Raw genomic sequence first — 22,423 nt, forward strand, 5'->3', positions numbered from 1 at the left:
GTAATTGACACTACCTGACAGGTACCTGGTGAGAGTCTGTGCCTTATCAATTGCTTCACTTATGGATGTGAACAGATTCCTTATCTCCTGAAATCCTTCCCTCCTCTTTTCTTTCTTCCTTATTCTTCCTCCTTCCTTTCTCTCATCCTTTCCACTCTTTCTATCACTTCTTTCCATTCTTTGATTTTGAGTCCCCCATTCCAGTTCATTTTCTTCTCGTTTTTTCTCTAATTTCTTGTCCTCTTTCCACTTCCTCACTAGTCCTCTCTTCTCCCTCCCTATCCTCATAGCCATCTTCCATTCTATGTTGTGTGCTTGAATATAGCATTTTTCTCCCTCTTTAATCTTATGTCATCCTTATGTTGGTTCAACCTGTCTTTCAGTCTCTTTTTCGTTTCCCCTAAGTACACACTTTCACATTCCTTGCGCTGAACCTCATAGATAATGCCTTCCTCTTCTCTGTTTACTTCCTTCTTCCTAGGGGCTCCCCGATGGTGCAGTGGTAGCATCGTCGCCTTGTAATCAAAGGGTCCCAGGTTCAATACCCATTGGAGGCACATGGCACAGTGGTTCGGATCCCACTGGTCCAGTCCCGATTAGCCATATGTGCATAAAGTGAACTTAAAACACCAACTCAAACCAAACTCTTCCTTCTTCTTGTTCGCTATCCTTATAATGCTGCGGCCTCCCTTTCTGTATGTTTCTATGCCTGCTTTTCTAAGTAGCCTATTTTGCTTATCGTCTCTGTGGCTTTCCCCATACTCCTTATTCCAAACCACCTCTCTTTTTCTTTCTCTTCCCCCTCTCCTGTTTCTTTATCTTCTTTCTTCCTTCTTCTATTTACGTAAAAAATTCCATGAATTGCCATGCTTGAGCCCATGCTGTAAAAAAGGGTTGCATTTCTAAGCAATGATATTTTATTTGCAGACACCCTGCAGGTAAGCCTACACATAAAACAAAAATTCAAGCCTTAGACTAAAGCCCTTCATTAAGAAAAAAAAGGGCTTAAAAATTCAATTTTCTAACTATTGTTATACAAATTTCCACCATAATTTTCGTACTTAGGATGCAATTTTGAGCAAGATATATTTAAATATCCTAGAATGTATACTTCATTATTTACAAAATGAATTTTAATCCAAATCTCTAACTCTAATGGTTTTTGAGATATTAAGGTTTCTGTAAACTGCTACATGAGAAAAACAAAAACATGTTGGAAAAATGGCTGCCGCAGGAGGACTATGGACAGGAATTTTTTTTCAACATTGGCTCTGATATCTAGAAACATGCACAAAAGTATGTACTAAAATTATTTTTTTCTAAAATTGTCTGCAACCACCATTGAATGATTTGGTATGGAATGACCCAACCATTACCATGCAGATCAGTGTTTATTTTCTAACATAATCAGGATAAATAGCTTCATGTAGAAGACTTTGTTTATGTGTGCTTAAAAAAGAAATATTTTCTTAATTTATTCTAAAATATATTTCACTCCAAACATTCAGATGAATTAAAATACGTATAGCGCTTGAAGTGGAAATTCTTAGCTGGGGTGATGTTTTGTTGATCCTTAGGACTAGCTGAGGGAGGAGGGGGGGGATGCTCGTATGGTTTAACATGCTGACAATGAGATGATTTGGGGAATGCTTGGTAAATATTTTCCTAGCTTTAGGAATACCATCCCCCCTCACTTCGAACACTCATTAAAATGTTGAAAGTAAGGATGCTAGCACATATTTGGCCTACAAGCTACTGTTGCCAAACAAGACAGGGGAGGGCATTATCATCAAGGGTGAAATATGATTGATTAATTTACAGTAGTGTTATCACACTGTCGCGATATTACAATATATTCTAAATACAGCTGAGCCGATACCGATACTGGCAGTATCGGCATCGGTTGATTTCCTTTTACCAATACCAAAGATTTTCAGTGGCTAGAAGAGTGGGCAAAGGCAACAACTCGTCTGAACATTTGTCCTTTATAAAAGTTCGCTCACCCTTCCTTGTGGCAGATTGGGATACCAGCACAGGAAGTTCCATAGGTTTTCCTAGAAACATTGGATAAAACCCCACCCTCCTGGGAAGCAGATGGCAAGATCAAAGGCATGGGCAAGTGAGAGCTGAACTCAAAATGTGACTATGAAGGAATGTAACTGCTTAGTTAAGGCTGTGGGAAATGAACCATTCATTGCCAGTTCTTGCTTGAAGCTCGTGGTGGTAAGATAGGTGGATGTTTCTAACCCCCCCACCCCCACCGGGTCAGGTAGTGTCAGAGTTCTTAGAAAAGAGGGATGAAGGTGACTGAAATTAGCTTTGCTTTATCTACGTTCAAGCAGGAAGGGGAATCAGCAATTTATACATATCCTCTTCACTTCTGTCTTTCGTGTGACTGCCGGTATCGGCCAATGATGGCTTTTTATTTCCACTGAAAGCCATCCCCCGTGGCAGAATGGTTAGCACATAGCGCTACAACGTCAGAGTTTGAATCCCAGCCTGGGCATGGATGTTTGGGAGTGTCCATTCATCACATCATCACTCATCCCAATCTTCGCAAATTAGCCAAACATGGCACAAAAAGTGAAGTAGAATAAAGCAAATCAATCAATCAATCATTATTTCTGCCGAGATTAGATTGGGAACATACGGCTTTGAATGACAGTATCTAAGTAAGATAAGCTAATCGGGACTGGACCTACATTTTAAAGTGAGACCCGAACCACTATGTGCCTCCACTGAGTATCGAACCTGGGATCTATTGATTACAAGGGATTTATTGATCAATACCACTACACCATCGGGAAGGACCCTCTGAAGAGGGTCTTAGTTAGAAAAATGTACATAAAATATTTATCAGGAACTTTACTCTTCATCTAATGGATGTACCATCATTCCTTTTGTTATTCAATAGATATTCAATTTTTTACTTCTTTGACATGAATTTCTTGCCAGGCCAGTTGTTTTTACACAAATTTTAGTGGTCTTAACTACACGTAAGCTAGATGATGAATATTTGCTGTTTTATCTCTGATTTTTTAGCATCTCTTTTACTATTTATAACAATATTTTTTAGTCAAGAAGTAAAGAACAAAATAGGCATTAACGTTTTCTTTCCTCCGTTTCTTAGTCTGTGGTTACATACAACAATACTTTATATGGATCGGAGAAATTAAGTACTAATGAATTAATTTACGTATTATTATGGATCGACCAATAATTATATTAACGTATTAAATAGAAACACTTTTATTATTATATTTCTGAGACACTTGGCTCGGACTGGCTACCCAAATTATATATTTCTAAATATGTGCGTAGTGATGTGATGAGTTGGTATGACTCGGTAACTTGCCTTTTTATTTTAGACTGGAATTATACAAGTATCGGTATCGGCATCAGTATCGGTGAGTATCGGTATCGGCAAATGGTGGTATCGGCTTAGCTCTAATTCTAAATAGTGCGGTCAATCATTTTATTCTTGTACACAACACACCGGATGTATTGAATCTTGAATATTAATTATTGTGTTTGTGGATTGTGAGTAAATACATCAGTTGTGAGATAATTCTATTTTCAGCAATTTTCATTAATCTCCACCAGGAGTATAAAACAATCTCCAACTGTCTGCATTAGCAGCAACATTAAAAAACACAAGTAGTAAAATTTATCTCCATAAATACCTGCCTCTGTTTATCAGTATCAACTGACACAGGCATGCCAGTATATTTGTAAAATTACAAATAGCTTCACTGATCCTATTTTTTAAATAATTTATAGTATTTTTCAGTTTTATTCCTTTTTATAAAGAATATAAAAGTACAAAGAGAATTTCTTTTGCTTAGGCAAAAGCTATTGCAGTACTGCTAAAAATATTAATTACAGAAGTGTATGAACCATTCAGAGTATCCATGGAACATTCTAACATCAGATTGGTAGGATATTGGTATCATCAGTACATTTCATATGAGAACTTTGTCAGTGTTGTCAAACATTTCTTATCTGCTGATTTCTGTGTTATATTAGACTTGATCCATCTTTCACAGAATAGATTTTACCTTTACCAATTTGTGCACATAACCCAAGGTGGTAATAATGTAACTCATGGCTCAAGTAATTGTTGTTTACTGTTTTTTTACACTTTGCTCTGACATTTGTAGAGACTTTTACAAAACCTTATTCCTGTTTTGTTTCAGTTACGAGTCATGGATTCTGAGAGTTTGTCTGAACTTCTTTTTAATAAGCCACAAGGGTTCCTGATGCTGTGGCAGGATCATCTCCCCAACCTCTCTGCTAGCCTGCGGGAATCCTTGGCTGGGGAGGATTTGAAGGATGTGACATTGGCCTGTGATGGCCAGTACATGAAGGCTCACAAACTGGTTCTTTCTATGTGCAGTCCATATCTAAGGACATTGTTCAAGGTGAGTAAGGTTTTTGCAATGAAGTGGAACCCAATTGATACTATTTTATGCTTACTTATTGATTACTGCATTGTTTCATCTCACTACACAGGTTGGTGCTTTGAAAACTATGACCTTGTACAGAAGTGGTAACGTTGCATGGTTTTGCCATCTTTTTTGCAGAAAATTCAAGTTGATAATTTTCGTGAAGGGTACTAATCTAATCAGCAGTGTAGATGAGTCTCACTTTACATTCGCCAGCCTCCATAATGGAGTGGTTTGCACAGCATGCTACAATGCCAAGGGTCCCAGGTTTGAATCCCAGTCTGAGCATTGGAGTTCTTCGTAGTGTACCTTCATCAATTTCTTCATATCTCAAGTATACTGACCAATGGTGTGGACCAAACCTGAAGTATATCATCGCTGTGCACCAGTCCTCATTAATGTATATTATCTATTGTTGTTAATCTCTTGCCTTTTCTGTAGCCGTGGTCAAAGTGAGAGGCCCGGGTTCGATCCTTGGCAGGGAAGAACCGGTATTTTTTTTCCACATGTTCAAGCGGCTCCGACACCCATCTTGCTTTGTATAAAGTGGGTACTTGGAGGAAACTCTGGGGGATAAACACAGCCAGGGGTGTGGTGCTGTTCACATCACTCCCACCTTCGACTGTGATCAAGAAAATGTGGGGCCCTAACTCCACATCCTTTATATGCCTTCATGGCATTGTGCAAAGCACAAGGGAGCACTTCACTTTTACTTTTTACTCTTGCCTTTTTTGTTGTGTTCACTGATAATCCTTAATGTTGTCCAGGGTAAATTGACGTGTATAACCATTATATTTGGTAAGTTTTGTGTATTTCTGTTACACTGATATAAGGGCCTTCCCGATGGCACAGTGGTAGCATCCTCACCTTGTAATCTAGGGGTCCAGGTTCGATACCCAGTGGAGGCACATAGTGGTTCGGATCGCACTTTAAACTGTAGGTTCAGACCCGATTAGCCTTTCTGTGCATATAGTGGGCCTAAAACAAGAATTCAATTCACTGTTACACTGATTTGTTTGTGAATTATACACATTTTGTTACTGATATCTCTCTAGTTCTATTCTTACCTTCCAATTCTTCGACTTCAATGTAATCCTGACTAACTAACTGTCTAGCCTTTTTATACCCAATGGTTTATAGCTGGAGCAACACAAACCTTTCATCTGTCCCTATCCTGGCCAATCCAATCTTTTCAATCCTTACCGATTTCCTTCATGTCAATCTCAACGTTATCCCTCCATCAGCATCTTGGCTTTCCTACAGGTCTCTTACCATCAGGTTTCCCAATATGAATCTTGTTATCTCCTCTTCTCTCTCCCATTCAGCCTGCCCACATAAGTCATTCAATGTAACCTGCAATCAACAATACCATCACTCATACTCATCTTAGGGCCTCCCCCATGGTGCAGTGGTAGCGTCGTTGCCTTGTAATCAAGGGGTCCCGGGTTCGATACCCGGTGGAGGCACAAGTGGTTCGGATCCCACTTTAAACTGTAGGTCTAGTCCCGATTAGCCATACTGTGCATAAAGTGGACTTAAAACACCAAATCATACTCATCTTCGCGATTATCCAAAAGTGGTAGAAATGCAAAGTAAAATAAACCAAATCAGGTAAACCTAATTTACATTCCAAAATTTTGCTTTTTTATTTATTTATTTATTTTCCTGGATCAATAAAACATGTGAAAGTATAACTGATGCTTTTGTCAAAATTTATGAAATGTCAGTTGTCAAAATAACGATATTGAGAATTTACAACATTCAGTTTCTTTTATTTAAGTTAGTATGTTTTTTTTATGTAGATCTTGTAAAAGCAGGAAAAAATATTGAGATTTGAACATTTTAAAAATATTTTTGAAGTTTTATTTTCTTGTAGTTTACGGTTATTACAAGCATAAGAAAACGTCAAGAAACTTTTTGAAAACAGTGATTACCTGATGATATTTGGGATTCATAATTTTAAATAAAAAAATAATGTGATCAAAATTTTTTATAAAGTAGTAAAATAAATTAATGACATAAAAATAAAACAGACTGCTTCTTTTCACAGTTAGGTTGCTATATTACAACAATGTAACATTGACAACATCCATTATATAATGGATTCTTTTGGTTTAAAAAATTGCTAACCATTGTTATAACTGTATCTTTAGTCAAAAAATAAATGTCTGATGAGGGGAGCATGTGTTCTCCTGAAACGTCACAACGAAAAACTGTTTTCTTATGCTTGTAATAACCGTAAACTACAAGAAAATAATTCTACAATGCAAGCAATACGTACATACAAGAAAAACTATTTTTGAAGTTTCTTCAAGTTGTGTTTCACACATTTGATTGCTTTTTCTGTGAGTCAATAAGATTTTCACTGAGAATTTTGGAACAAATTGTTCATTTCTGAGCCCTATTAGTGGTACAGATTCTTTTCATTCTGAAAATTACTTTGAAGTGTTTTTGAATGGTGAATTCATTTTTTAGTTTGTGGCAAAGTTTTTATTATTTTTAGAATAAAATCTCGGTGCATTTACTTTGTTAGTCTGTGAGATACGTTATTTCAAATTTTTTTTAGTAAGGTAAAAATAAAGTTTCCTGTCTATACAGCATTGTGCCATGAAGGCATTTTTTAAAGTTTATTTTTTTAAGCATAAATGATTCATTTGTTTTGAAAAGGCTATATTTTCCAAAGTATTACACGTACACACATGAAAGATATATGAAAAGAACCACAAACTCACCAAGTGTATACACCCTCTACAAATGTTCGATATGTGCCCCTTTGGTTACACGACACACGTCCAGACGATACTCGAGCTCATTCCTTACATTTTGTAGCATAGTCCTGTCAATGGTCTGCACTGCACCACTGATGCGTTCTTTGAGCTCGACTAAGAATTGCGGTAGTGGGGGTACATAAACAGGGTCCTTAATGTACCCCCACAGGAAGAAGTCGCAGGACATTAAATCAGGAGATCTGGGAGGCCAACACAATCGCAACTCCCGGTAAGGAGTCACGAATTTGGCAACACTCTGCTCCTTGCTCCAGCTGGTCAGTTCTCACCCCCTTATTGGAACATCAATGGAGGATAGACAAAACATCCCAGTTTGTGACTACCTAAACGATGAACTTCCGCATTGCTGGATTGGGCGTATTTGTGAGAATGACTTAGCTTTGTTCCCCTGGCCTCCCAGATCTCCTGATTTAATGCCCTGCGACTTCTTCCTGTGGGGGTACATTAAGGACCTTGTTTACATACCCCCACTACCGCAATCCTTAGTTGAGCTCAAAGAACGCATCAGTGGTGCAGTGCAGGCCATTGACAGGACTATGCTACAAAATGTATGGAATGAGCTCGAGTATCGTCTGGACGTGTGTCGTGTAACCAAAGGGGCACATATCGAACATTTGTAGAGGGTGTATACACTTGGTGAGTTTGTGGTTCTTTTCATATATATCTTTCATGTGTGTACGTGTAATACTTTGGAAAATATAGCCTTTTCAAAACAAATGAATCATTTATGCTTAAAGAAATAAACTTTAAAAAATGCCAGGAAACTTTATTATTACCTTACTTAAATAAATGAGATAACGTATCTCACAGACTAACAAAGTAAATGCACCGAGATTTTATTCTAAAAATAATAAATTTGTAGAGTGTGTATACACTTGGTGAGAGTGTGGTTCTTTTCATATATCTTTCATGTGTGTACGTGTAATACTTTTGAAAATATAGCCTTTTCAAAACGAATGAATCATTTATGCTAGCCCTGTATATTTCGTCTGATTTCCAGTAAGTTATAGTGTAATTTGTAGAGGCATGCACATTTCATTTTTGACCAAAACACGAAATATGAAATAACAAATTGTAATGTTTCTGAAAGGTATGAGACATTTTCCTACCCTGTTTTGTCATGAAATATTGTGAAATGAACTGCAAAATGCGAAATAGACTTTTATACACGGAATTTAGAGTTTATTTACCGACACGACACTTTCTGAAGTCAGAATTATCCTGTGGGTTATGCAATTCACAGAAAATTGATTAATTCTGCTGTAAATATAGGAGAAGCAAAAATGGACCCCTTTACACAGGAATAAACTTAATATTCTAGTAACAACATAAATGTGTTATTAGAAGGGATATGTTTATTTGGTGTAGTAACTGCAGTTTTTAAATCAAATTTGGGATTATATTCAAAATTTTAAAACCAAAATGTCATTTTATATACTGCTTTTTCACCACTTTTTATTTTATTTACCACTACTGAACCCGAAATTGACTCAGTTTTGTATCGAAATTTGCTTTTTTTTTTTGCAAAAATATGTGCATCGATAATTCCTGTAAATAATGCTGGTTTTGAAAGGGTGGCATTGAGTGCCATGTGCAGAATATTTGTACTACTATGAGGATGGATGATGGAGGGTTAAGACCATGTTAAGTCGCCTGGAACGAATAAATATCAACCCACTACATTACACCAATTGTGAATTCCAACTGTCAAAATATCCTGACCAAATAAAGTTTGGGGAAAAATAAGTGCATATTATTATTTCTGAGGAAACACACATCTTAAATGATGTGCCACATGATCCCCTTCCCATTATGCACTAATATACGAAAAATTGTTAATTGTGTAAGAAATTGAAACTCTGAATGGGCTGCATGTTCATTCTGTATGATGATGAAATAAATTTAGCTAAAGCAAGCACTTTCAGATTTGGCTTTCTTTTAATAAAGGCCAATCCCATATAGTTCAAATGCTGTTATGGGGTTCAAGAGTAGATTCTTGTAGAAGAAGCTTGAAGAACTCGAAAGTCGTAACATTAACAATTCCTGTCTGTTGATATAAACACTATTCATGTGTAGATATTGTAAATGCCTTTTGACTGCAAGCTTTGTATCATCTGTGCATGTTTATTGAAAGAAAGAAAAAAAAACATTTTTGTAAGCATTCTTTGTAGGGGAACTTCTAAAAAATATGAAGGTACAAGTAAAAATAATTTTAAAATTTACTGCAATATTTTTCTGAGAAGATCATTCAACAATAAGGCACAAATTGCAAGCAACACATGTAACAAATAATTGAGAAAAAAGTAAAACGAAAGATCCACGACGAGGACTCAGACATGAATTACATAAAATGGAAGGAAGCTGGTGCCACTAGCCACCGGACCAAATTACTGCTCTAACATTGGCGTGCCTAGTAGATCGGATATGGTCACATATTGTCCAAAACAACCTCACCAAACATATTCTAACAACCACACTGCTTAATTTTCCTGTTTGCATGGACATTAGTAAGCTGTGCTAAACAAAACAAGCTTCTTCTATTCCAATTTAACATTTTTATTAATCATATCTTGTTTATTCTGACAGTGAAGTTGTCTATGCAACTTGGATAGCTCCATGAGGCAGCCATGTTGCTTCCTAACTTCTGGTTAGACTGGTAACTGCAAGACGAAGTAGTAGTTGAGATAATCGGCACTACACTTCCAGTTACTAGCTAACTGTACATTGAAAAACAAAAATTTTCGCAAACTTTCAGTTACATGCTAACTTGAACCTTAACTGTACATTGCAAAACTGGCTCTTATTAGTTTTGAGGTATCTTCCTGGTGAGTAACCAACCATCTTTGTATTTTGCAGCAAATTGTACATGGCATAGTCCATATTAATTCAGGCAGGCAAAGAAAAAATCTTACCTTCATAGTCTCAGATATTATTGAATTAAACATATGTTATCAGGACAAAGTAAGAAACCTGTATTTTTTATTTTGTCCAAAAAATTCCTGGCCCAAGATACAGGCATCATTTCTCACGTGCGATTTTCAGCAAAATATTAAAATGCTCTATCTCTGGAACGGTTCAAGATATTTTGTTGCTCTGATTAAAATGATAATCTCCATTTGGAGATATGTGTCCAAGTTTTCTTGCTGTAGCCTTCTGATTTTTTTTTGAAAAATCAAAAATATATATATTTTTTCAAAAATGCCAATCCCAATAATTTTGATTTTTTTACTGTTGATCAGTACCATATAGTACTACATTCCCTGAAAAGGAGAACTTCCACTTTTGAGTTTAACACGTTTTATAAACAATTGAAAATTTTGCCATACATTAAACCAGTTGCCATTACCACATTCTCACCTATTGGTCTCATGAAATCAAAATCTAGTCTTATTTGACATGGCATTTTAATTCTTCATAATGATAAGTAACAGACACAGCTTTCAAAACATATTAAAGTTTCCAAAATATATGTGCAAGTTCCAAAACATATTACATGTTCCAAAGCATACCACTTCAGTGCACTCTGCTTAGAACTGAAATGAGGAATTCAATGAACTAAAATTTTGTTCAACTGCATCATTATCTTCTTTTGATATTGAGTGAGGCCTTCCTGTTGAACAAATAGGAACATTGCAAATTGGAAGTGAGCACTGATGGTGGTGTTGCTGTCTTGCAGCTGGAAATCTATATCCAGCAGCCGGTCCATGTGGTAGCATAAAGTTCACGACGATTTCATTTAACTCACAATTGATATCTATAACCTCTGCAATCCACCAGTTACACTCATACACACAGGCCACAAGCATCCCTCTTTGTAGGTTGTGAATTATTCTCCTGCCGTTTCTGAGATCTTGGTTGGACAATGAAATTTCTTCTTTCTTGCTCTTTAAAGTTCATGCAATATAGGTTTGCCCATCACTGTGAGTCCAGACATGTCTCTTCCGAATTCCTTTCACAGGGGTAGTTTGGTTGGACCATTCTTCTATTTTCTGCTGGCGGAATTCTTCAACTTCCTCTTTGGGCAACAGGATGAGGGCTGATGTGTATGACTTCACCACTCTTGTAAAATCCTCGGCGTTCTGAATTGCAGCTGTACTTGGGCTGGAAAGATTATGTTTTGTAGCATGGTGCTTCAGCAGCCCTCCTACACCATCGCAAGGCCCCTTCCCATGACCAGTAGCATTGTATGTATACCCAATCCGTTGGCACAAGCGACTTAGTCAATTCAAACAGTTGGTAACGATTTTTGAAATGACTAGGGGCACCATCAGAAATAATGATCTTTTCTGCCTGTGATTGCAGCTGTTGTTGAATTTTGTGTATTGCCAACAATGCATGTGCTGAGTCATGTTCTCTGTCATCACTTATAACTGCAACACTTGTGGCCTTGTTTTGAAAATATATGACTCCTGTAAAAATTGAAGCTTGGTCATTACTCCAGTGATACCCTTGTACTTCTTGTGGCAGAATCACAGACCAGTTCTGAGCAAAATCACAGTGAAGCACTAAACATAGTTGTTCAGCCTGTACACGTCCTTTCACTTCTGCAATGTGTTGTTGCAATTTCTTCAGATGTTGGCGTGTTACTGCTTTCACTGTCCATTTCCCCAAGTTCATCAATGAAGGTATCAATGGCAACAGTTTTCTTAAGGAATTTATTTTCCTCCCTATGTTGCATATGTAACTTCCGAAGAGTCGTCTGCTATGTTTTCCAGACCAAGTGTCTGTAAGGCAAGTCCTCCCTTTCCAGGACAGTCACCACATTCCTGAAACAAACAGGTCTCTCCCTGTACATCACAGACTACTAACGACTTCACACATCCAATCAAGGTGTCATATGTCACGCCTTCAAGTAAGTTCTTCAAAGTTACCACGCAAAGTTCAAAATTGGCACAATACACACACAAACAGACATATCTAGGTGGGTGTTTCCACACCCACCTAGATGTCACCCACTTATATCGTAGTGCATAAAATTTTGATCTTCCAATGTGAAATACTGAATGTTCCTTCTTATATATGGCAAAAGTTTCTTAATACTGCGGGTCATGTATCTTTTCACTTTCACCACTTTTTCTCCTGCAACTGTTATAGTGATAGTGTCTTTTTTGTTGACGCTCTGGCGAGAACAGTCCCATTTATCTTCCAGATAAAATGACTGTGCAATGTGAACATGTGCTTCCTTCACAGATTACCATAATAGGGATCCGGTTTTCCAAACACTCCTTTTGCAGACCTCACATTTCTTGTTTTGTCCACCATGTATTTTGTTGCAGATGGAATGTGGTGCAAAATTTGTACCTTAGAAAGGGACACTGGGATAATTATTAGAACTTGCACCTTTTCATTGTAGGATTCACACAATTTAACAGCTGAATTGATGTTTGATATAAATTCTCGGCAAGTTGCGCAAACTTCTTTTGGTTCATTTTCTTCTGCAGATGGAATTTCTACTTTGAATAGTTTGGTCAGTTTTGTTTTGTTGTACTCACCCACAGCTTCAGTAATTTCTCTGCGCTTTCTTGATGCATTCAGCTTACGGCTTGACTTCACTGACCATGGTTTCTTAACAGGACTAACACCAACCTCTATAGCTGACTTATTCAGGGAATCTAATTCTTCTTCTGCAGTTTACAAATTCTTCATCATCCACACCATGGAAGTCTTCTTCTTGTTCAGTTAGTGTCATTGTTGATATTCTGTCCAAGCATCTAGAACACACAAAGTCATCACTGGAAACATATTGATTTTGAAACAGTCTTGAAATGAGCACTCTTATTCCCAACCTGAAGAGAGTCTGTTTTTTTGCTAGTCTTATATATCACTCTTTTATGGATATGCAAATAGTCAGCACACTTCACTCTCCTGTGGCCCCAGTCAGAAGACATTTCAAACTCAGTCCTTTCCACAAAACACCCTACACCTTTATCAATCAGCAAAATCCTCACAAAAGCTTACAGGTACTGTTGGACCACAAATTTGGTGAACTGCTCTCTTTGTTTGCCTGTTGACAACTGAACTGTGAATTCATGTGTCCTCCCTTTTATATGCAGGGCGAAACATCCAGAATTATCTGGATGATTCCAGAATGTTCTAGATGGTTCTGTTACATTCTGGAATAATCTGGATGGTTCCTGATTGTTCTAGTAGGTTCTGTTACATTCTGGAATTATCTGAAAGCTTCCACATTGTTCCAGAAGATCTTTAATGAATTGGAAGGTTCTATGTAAAGAAAATCCAGATGAATTGAAACATTTCACTAGTTCCAACTTTGTTTAATTTATTGTTTTCATTGCATCACATTGAGCACATTGGTCCGAGAGTGGATTTAAAAAAAGAAAACATTATGTAAAATTCCAGAACCAAAGTGGTGTGTTCTTCTTTTCAGGATATGTAGTACCTATATATATATATATATGCTATACAACTCCTGTAAAATTCTCAGAATTTTTGAGATTGGTGTTTTTGAGACAAAAAAGTTTAAAAAATACAATAAAGAAATTAGCCATGGAAGTTAAAACACAAACATTGTTTATAAAACTGTTCAACTCAAAAGTGGAAGTTCTCCTTTTCAGGCAATGTAGTACTGTATGGTACTGATCAACAGTAAGAAAATAAAAATCTTTGGGATTGGAATTTTTGAAAAAAAAATATTTCTGACTTTAAAAAAAAAAAAACAAAAAAAAAACAGAAGGCTACAGCAAGAGAACTTGGACACATATTTCCAAACGGATGTTATCATTTTAATCAGAAATAATAAGAATAAAAAAACAGCAACAAAATATCTTGAACCGTTCCAGAGATAGAGCATTTTAATATTTTGCCGAAAATCACATGTGAGAAAAGATGCCCGAGGCACCATCTTTGGCAGCCTGTATCTCGAACCAGGATTTTTTTTTGGACAAAACAAAAAAATACGGGTTTCTTACTTTGTTCTGAATTTTAACATGTATATTTCAATAACATCTGAGACCATGAAGGTAAGCCCCCCTGCATGAATTGATATGGACTATGCCACATGCGTAATTCATGTATCAACAAGTAACTTTTGCTAACAGCACAAGTATAGTATTACAATAATTTGTAGATGCTTTTGAAAATGATGTATACAAATAAAAATTTGGTTCGAAAATTAACATTTGGTTGTTATATATACCTATTTTACTATTTTTTTAACGATTGTACCTAATCAGTATTTTTCAGGAATTTTGAACCATTTTAAGTTCTTTGGAACAAAATTTATTGTACTTGCTTTACTTAATTTGTGGATAATGACCTTTTCCAATTTATTGTTCTTAGGTGAATCCTTGCCAGCATCCTATCATCATGTTGAAGAATGTTCGCTACAAGGACTTGATGGCTATCCTCCAATTCATGTATCAAGGTGAAGTGAATCTGCAGCCAGAAGACTTGCATGGATTTTTGGAAGCCGCAGAGATGCTGCAGATTGCTGGATTATCTCAAGATACGAACAAAGTAAGTGCTATTAATGTTAACCTACTTCATTGAACAGTATGTAGTTTTTCCTACCTAATTTCAAAAACTACAAGGGGGCATCAATCAGTTTTGCCTGTTGAGATATAATTTGTTTAATAATGGAAAGATTGAAACAATGAACATACATATAGTTTGCCTGTAGTGCCCTCTACTCAGACTTACCCTTCCACATAGTTCCCATCACGTTTGATGCATTTGAGCCAGCGTTTTACCCAGGATTCAAAACCAGTTTGGAAAAAATTCTACAGAACACTCCCTGCCCCACCATTTCAGAGCTGTTTTGACCTCCTGTAGGTGCTTGAATCTCGTGCCATGAAGCACTTTATGGTATCCCAAACTCTCAATCATTGCCTGTGTTGATCGATAGGACACATGCTCTGCATGTGCTCGAATGAACTCATCAACCCTGTGGCTGTTGCCATTGATGGCCTGCCACTTCTTGGCTTGCCCACCCTTTTGGTTTCTTCATCTTTGAACTTAAGTAGTTAAGTCTGTGCTCCATGACACAAGATTCGAGGTTCTACAGGAGGTTAAAACAGCTCTGAAACGGTGGGGTTAGTTGTAGAATTTTCAAGAAAGTGCATGCAGTGAACACAATAGAAAACAAGAAAATTTTGTCATAATTGAGGTGAAAGACAGCAGAGTGGATAAATAATCATGGTTTTTTATTTATATAGATTTTTTTTTGTATTTTTTTAAAACCCACACTTAAAATTGATTGTTTGGTTTATGGCACTATACATACACATATATGTTTTTTATAGAAAGGCTTTTTGTAGTAAATGGCCTTCTACTTTACATAGGTCCCGATTCCTTCAGACATTTGGGGGGGTCCAAAGCTAAGCAAAGCATAAAGACCGATTTCTTTCCATTTTAGGGGTGGTAGCAAGTTTATTTATTATTTTTTTTCTTTAAAAAAAGAATCAAAAGTAGAGACCTTAGAATTTACACACTTGAATTAACCTTTGATAATTTGTAATTACAATTACTAGCTCTGACAACAATAATATACCTACCTATAAAGGTACAGGGTTTTTCAATATGAAGATAACTGAAAGTTTCCAAAACACACCTTGTTCAGTTACCATTTTATTTAAGCACGTCGAACTTTATGAGCTGGACAAAGAAAAATCTACATTGTGATTACATAATTATATAACATAATATTTTATCTGCAACTTTTGATTGAGAATTTGATTATCAAATACTGTTTTTATACTGTACTTTTTCCCCACAATCCTTTATGGGAGTTTAATATCTTCGCACATGCTCACACATATACACACAAACATATTTTTTAGCGTTGGTTAGGTATTGTACAGAAGGTTGTTTGCTTTATATCCGACCATTGTCGATTCGGTGCTGCCACCTGTCATATCATGCTGGAACTATGGGTCTGCTGGCGGGAGCAGTGTTGTGTCTGACCTTGTAGGTGCGTGAATGATGGTAGTGAATGTTTTCAAATGGTGCCAAAAATCAACCGGTATTGGGAGGGTTACGTAATGGCCCTTATCCATGCTAAGTTTTACTACGTACGCATTGTGAAACAGTGTCAGGAGAATGGGTTAACACTCGGGGTGAGTACTGCGAAAGCTATTGTGGCCCGTTACCCACAACAGGCTCTCCTTGCGAAACATTCACCCACGAAAACCACCAGGAGAAGGGCTGCAACCTGTAGTGCTAAGGGGGATCCGTCGATTGGCATCTTCAACATCAACGCCTGGATGGTCTATGGCAACTGTATGAAAAGTACCTGGCGGGTTCTAAATGGAAGAAAGTTGTCACAGTGGATGAATCATATGTCCATCTCACTACTGTTGGTCATTGACATTGACGGCAAGGGGCGCAGCAACTTTGTTCGTCAGTGCAGGGAAAGTTTCCCTCGTGGCTTTATGGTTGTGACGGGATTCGGATATGAGGGTAAGCTGATGATACGCAAGGTGGACAAAAACGTGAAGGTGAATGCCAGATACTTACAAGACTCCATTCTGACACCTATCTATCAGAGAGACATCCCACAATTGTATGGAATGGACGCGAACCAGGTGATGATCCATATGGACAAGGCTTCGAGTCATACCGCCAGAACATGACTAGGTTTTTATCAGGAAATGGCAGAGGAATTAGGAATTCGTGCCATTCCGTTTGAAGACATTCCTGTGTAAAGCCCAAATGCCAGTCCAATGGATTTTTTGCGCATTTGGACTGTTGAAACGACGTCTTCAACATCGCCGCCCTCGCACCCTGGATGGTCTATGGAAAGCTTGCAGGGAGGAGTGGGACAGAATTCCCATGACTGTCCTGCGCCGGAGCTTGCTGCAATGGAAACTGCGATGCCGGGCGATAGTCCACAATGCTGGGGGTCCAATAGAACATGATCGGTGGTGGCGGCGCGGTATCTCTTTAAGGTGAGTACCCGTCAAAAATGGTTGGATATAAAGCGAACAACCTCTGTATAAGTAATGCCACAGTAATGCAGTATGAAGTAGTACACATATGTTTAACCTTTTGTCGCCCAAGGCCTTTTTCACAAGTAAGCCTCTATTGCCCGAGCCGATTTTGAGCAAAATGCAGAGTTTCAATTAAATGAGTGTAGATCGGAGGCTAATTGCCCTAGAGAGATGAGTGATATACCGTTGTACGCGGAATGAACCAGAGATTCAGACTATATGAAATTTTTGCAAATTCGGCGTATATGTGACGGGGGGAGGGGGCTAACTCTCAAAATTCCAAAATTTCGGGGAAAAAAATTTTGTTCCCCTACCCTCCCCTCAAGCAAAAAGTACATGACAGTGTCGACATGCACATGGAAATGATCGCTAACATGTAAGGAACACAAAAATATTTGCATTATTATCATATGACCAATGTAACTAGAGTTATACTCCCAAAACGAATGGTCGGCACGCCACTGATTCAAGCTTCAAAATGCAGTGGTACCTTGAAATGACTTTAGCTCAGAGACTATTTGCCCTGGAGATATGAACGATATACCGTTGTATGCAGAATGAATCACAGATTCAGACGATATATAATTTATGCACATTCGGCGCACATATGGAGGGGGGAAAGGGGGGAAATCCTCTGAATTTTTTTTTTAAATGGGGTTTCTCATCCCCTGAAAAAAAGGATATGAAAAGTTCAAAATGCACATAGAAATTATCGCTTTCATGTAAGAAACAGAAAAATATTTGCATCATTGCCGTAGATGACAAAAAAGTCCTTGGAAGTATGTCACTTCAGTCAAAAAATATCCTCGCACTTGGGCACAAAACGACACACACCTATGCACAACTTTCACGGACGAAAAGCTAGAACGCACTGAAAAATGAACGCCGATTCTTGCAGCTGCTTGACATTCTATTTTTAGACAATGCTTGGTGACCTCTGTTCAACATTTGTGGAACACTTGTGCTCACAAACAAAGGTTTCCTTCAGCGCGCTTCGAATTCCCATTCTCACAACGCAGATTCAACAACCAGTTTATATACCGCTTTTTCACTGCTATAACAGCAAAATTTTATTTTATTTACTGCTTTTGAACCTGAAATTGACTTTGTTTTTGTATCGAAATTTTGCTTTTTTATTTACCAAAAATATGTGCCTCTACGTATGAGTAAAAAATTTACTATTCCTGATTATACAAAACAGTCACATTTTGGAAAACAAAATATTTTCAACTTCTACGCGACCTTTACGAAAGAAAACAACATTCATTGAAATGTTTCATGGTCCCTTTAGTATTAATATTATCCATATACTTGTTGCAGTGCTACAAAGTTACTACTGTCAGTCTCGCAAGAAAAATATAGTGTAAAAGCAAGCATGCTAGTCTTTCTGAGTTTCTTAAATAGCAGGAGTGGGTATTTGCTACGAGGCTATCCTAGGCTATAACCTGGGGGTTGCAAGTCCAGGGAGGATGCACAAAAATGAGACGCTGAAGAGGCAGAAGTGACAAGGACTATCGATTATTGAAATTTCTTAAATTTGTAATAATAGCAAAATAAATCTACATGCCAAGTCCTTTTACTTGCTTTTCCATGAAAAATGGTAGGAGGGGGGCGGGTTTCTAGCATTTAAATAACTTCATTTTTTAGTACTGCATTTCTACACATACAAGTCTAATCTCAAATCAAATTTTTACTCAGATGTGTCTATATTTTAAAGTTTAAAAATTGTTATTAATACAGAGCATGCAATTAATGGAAGTAATGATGATGATGATAATGTCAGCAGGGCCGAAAACGAAGGATAGCCTAGGGGCCTAAATTTTATAAATCCCCTCCTCAATAGTTGCCCTAAGTGTGCACCAGGGGTACTGATAGGAACATGGAATATCTATAGCATATCGTTTGTAGATTTTTTCTGAACTTAATGAGGATAATATCATAATAAGTTAAAAACATGCACCTTTCGTTATTCATTTTACCATCCTAGTTCGATAATAGTTCAATTTAGATACTTAATATTCCACCAAATTGTTATCTTATTGGTATTTCCACAAAATACTTTTATTGTGTTATGTACCCAATAGGACTAAGTAATGTAAATAGTTTGCCAAAGAGGAATAGAGATGGCAGCACCAGGCATGCAAGATTAAGAATTAGCATAATATATGTGAATAACCTTATAAATAAGAACAAAGCAAATTGGAAAGATGAAAAACAATAGAATCTACTATAAGAAGATAAAGAATAAATATAAAATAAATAAATTAATACATAGATTTTCAGCGAAAAATGCAGGCTCAACCAGGACTCGAACCCGGGTCTCTGGCAATCCGTGCCATTGCTCTACCACTGAGCTACCGAGCCGGACTGGCTTCCCCTGCATTTTCGCTGGCGCTGTTTTACCTGTGTGAAATCTACGTAGTACATCTCCTGTGTGTGCCTAATTTAATAAATAAATTAATGTATATACATGATAAATTAAACCAGTGATCATATGTAAATTAATCAGAAAACTAAAGAAGTCAAAGCACTGATATGAATTTGTGTCTTTGAACAGATATTGCATCTGTCTGATTGATTTAGTATTCCCATAGCGGAAATTTTGTTTACATCAGTGGCGGTGCGTTCCAATCGACGCCCCACAGCACTTTTGGTTGCTCGTTTCAACAGTAGCACCTACTTGGATGCGCGTATCAATCGTTTGGCACCAAGTATACACTCTGTTGTACCCAGTTAGTGTTGGCGCGTTCCAATCGCAGCCGCAAGGGAGGAGATTAGTATATTTCCCAAAGCTTAAGGAAAAAAGTTGGAAAAAGGATATATGAATTCATAAATCGTCAAATAGCTGAAATAGAAAGAAACCTAGAAGGAAGTCCAGATCCAGATCTGTCCATTAACAAGGAAGCTCACGTAGGAAATTCAGAAGGAAGTCCAGACCTGTCATTAAGAAGGAAGTCCAGATCCAGATCTGTCCATTAAGAAGGAAGTCCAGATAGAAGAAAAGAAATAATAAAAAACATATCGAGATAAAACTTGACTGTAGATGAGAATTATAGAGAAAAGTAGCTCATCATGTAAATATTATATTTTCATGTATCCTTGTTTATATAATATATTCGTTTAAACGTCTCCATTGGAATGCATCCTGTCTGGTTTCGTTGTCTACAAAGAACCCTACCCTGTAGATATTCTAGCTGAGGTTTAAGATTAAGATTCATGCACCTTGCACCAAATAGAGGTAGCAAGTTCTCTTGGATAGGACAGGATTAGGTTACTTTAATGCAGTTTGTTGGTGCAAAATCATGCTTCTTGTCACCCAGAACAAAGACAGACTCTTTTTAATTGTAGTTCTCTATCCCCATCACAGGCACGTACTATATATAGAACTATATTTCGGGATGGATCCGAACCAAGTGTTTTACATGTAATAATAATGTTACTACTTGCACTTTAGGATTTATTTTTTAAATAGTCAGTGTTCCAGTTTTTATTTTCTTCGTTCTCCTTTCTCAACTCTGAGCTCAACAACATCCACTCACCTCAATTCACTGCTATATACTGAACATAGACAATCAATTTGTTTTCTCATTCCTTTCTTTAGTCTCTTTTGAATGCAAATGTAGCCAAAACATTCCAAATTTTGGCACCTCAGAAGATCATATGGTGAGGTAACCGATACATCAGCAGACGCCAACAATGGAAGTTAAAAGTAGCTTACATTTGTGTGCAAAACCTACCTATTTTTCAATGGACTGACTCACTCAAGAACACGAGTAAAATGCCCATTTCAGAGCAGAATCCTGTGTTATTTCCCACAAAGTTCTCAAATAATTTATGAAATTTCTATCATGCAAATAATATTTTGTTACAAAATAAAATAGTTTTGAAAGTTACACATTGGGTCCCTTATAGGGGGAACGCAACAGAGAGCTGGGGGGCTCGGGCACCCCCGGTTTCGGTGCCCCTGGCCTTCTAATATATTTGAACAGTTTGATTAAAGCAAATAATAAGTTATGTGTAAATACACATTTTTCTGTTTTTGATACTTCATACACGAACCTACTATGGAAATGTTTGAGTGTGTTAATGAAACTACAATAATTTCAGTAACTTTTCTTCCAGTAAAAATATAATATTCTGGATGTACTCTATAATTGTAACTTAAAATATTTTTATAATCTTTGTAACTGAATTTTGGCAATTTTTTCATTGGTAGTTTGCAAAATATCAGCTGCCATGTTTATGTGCAGATTAATGATAATTATGCTACTTATAGTTTAACAAGATTAATATTTTGTATATTTTCCTACACAAAATGATTTCTATTTTTGTCTATACAAATTATTGCATTTGTGACGTCCGCCTAGATACACAGCATTGACCACTCCGTTAGGTATTTTGGAAGACGCGCGTTCACGGAGAAAGATGTTATGGTGTCAACACAGGTGATGAATAATCCAAGCAAGCACGCACAAATCAAAAAATCCCTTTGTTCTCGTGTTGCATAAACTAGAAGTGTACTAGTATTATTAATGCAAACAACAAAGAAGCAAAAAGCCCTTATGCAAGTGACCGAATGGGAATGTCCGAAAGACGCCGTTAAGTATACATATTACAATTGGTTTTGCGATTAATAAGAATCCCCCTTTCAAAAATACAATTACACCCCACTTTGTTGTTCTTATTCTCCTTATTTATGATTTCATTATTGGGCGCGAGTCAATTGTCCATGCTTGCATTAAGTGTACATAATAAGCATTTCATTTACTTAAACAAAGGTAACCTTATATGTACTGCAACAATTAACCTAATACCTAACATGCACTACACTATGCTCTACAAATACGGAACCTTGCATTTATTAATATTTTTTGGGGGTTTTCACAGTTACCAGGTCGTTTCCTCAATAACGCAAAAAAGTTTGTTTTAATTTTTAATAACGCAACCTATTTATTGCAAGTATTTACGTGAAACAATCAACATTCACTTTCAAAAAACTCGATCAACGGGTTGCACAAATTTCAATTATTCAGAATGCACAATCTTCATTAGGGCCTCCCCGATGGCACAGTGGTAGCATCGTCGCCTTGTAATCAAGGGGTCCCGAGTTCAATACGCGGTGGAGGCACAAGCGGTTCGGATTCCACTTTAAACTGTAGGTCCTGTCCCGATTAGCCTTACTGTGCATAAAGTGGACTTAAAACATCAACTCAAACAAACAATCTTCATTAAACATTTACATCAA

General features: G+C 37.1%; 1 protein-coding gene across 4 annotated transcripts in view; it reads left to right on the plus strand.

The window, feature by feature from the left end:
• The window catches only part of LOC146000112 (uncharacterized), a 61,281-nt gene that overhangs the window by 10,246 nt on the left and 28,612 nt on the right, over nt 1-22,423 (plus strand). For all 4 annotated transcript variants that reach the window (XM_083137456.1, XM_083137458.1, XM_083137459.1 and 1 more), the window contains exons 2-3: nt 4,197-4,421; nt 14,531-14,707. In XM_083137456.1, coding sequence (XP_082993582.1) covers nt 4,206-4,421; nt 14,531-14,707 — 393 coding nt within the window. In that variant the 5' untranslated portion in view covers nt 4,197-4,205. The remainder of the gene's footprint in view (nt 1-4,196; nt 4,422-14,530; nt 14,708-22,423) is intronic.

Source organism: Lepisma saccharinum, chromosome 16, assembly GCF_977018435.1.
Source record: "Lepisma saccharinum chromosome 16, izLepSacc3.1, whole genome shotgun sequence".
NCBI lineage: Eukaryota > Metazoa > Arthropoda > Insecta > Zygentoma > Lepismatidae > Lepisma > Lepisma saccharinum.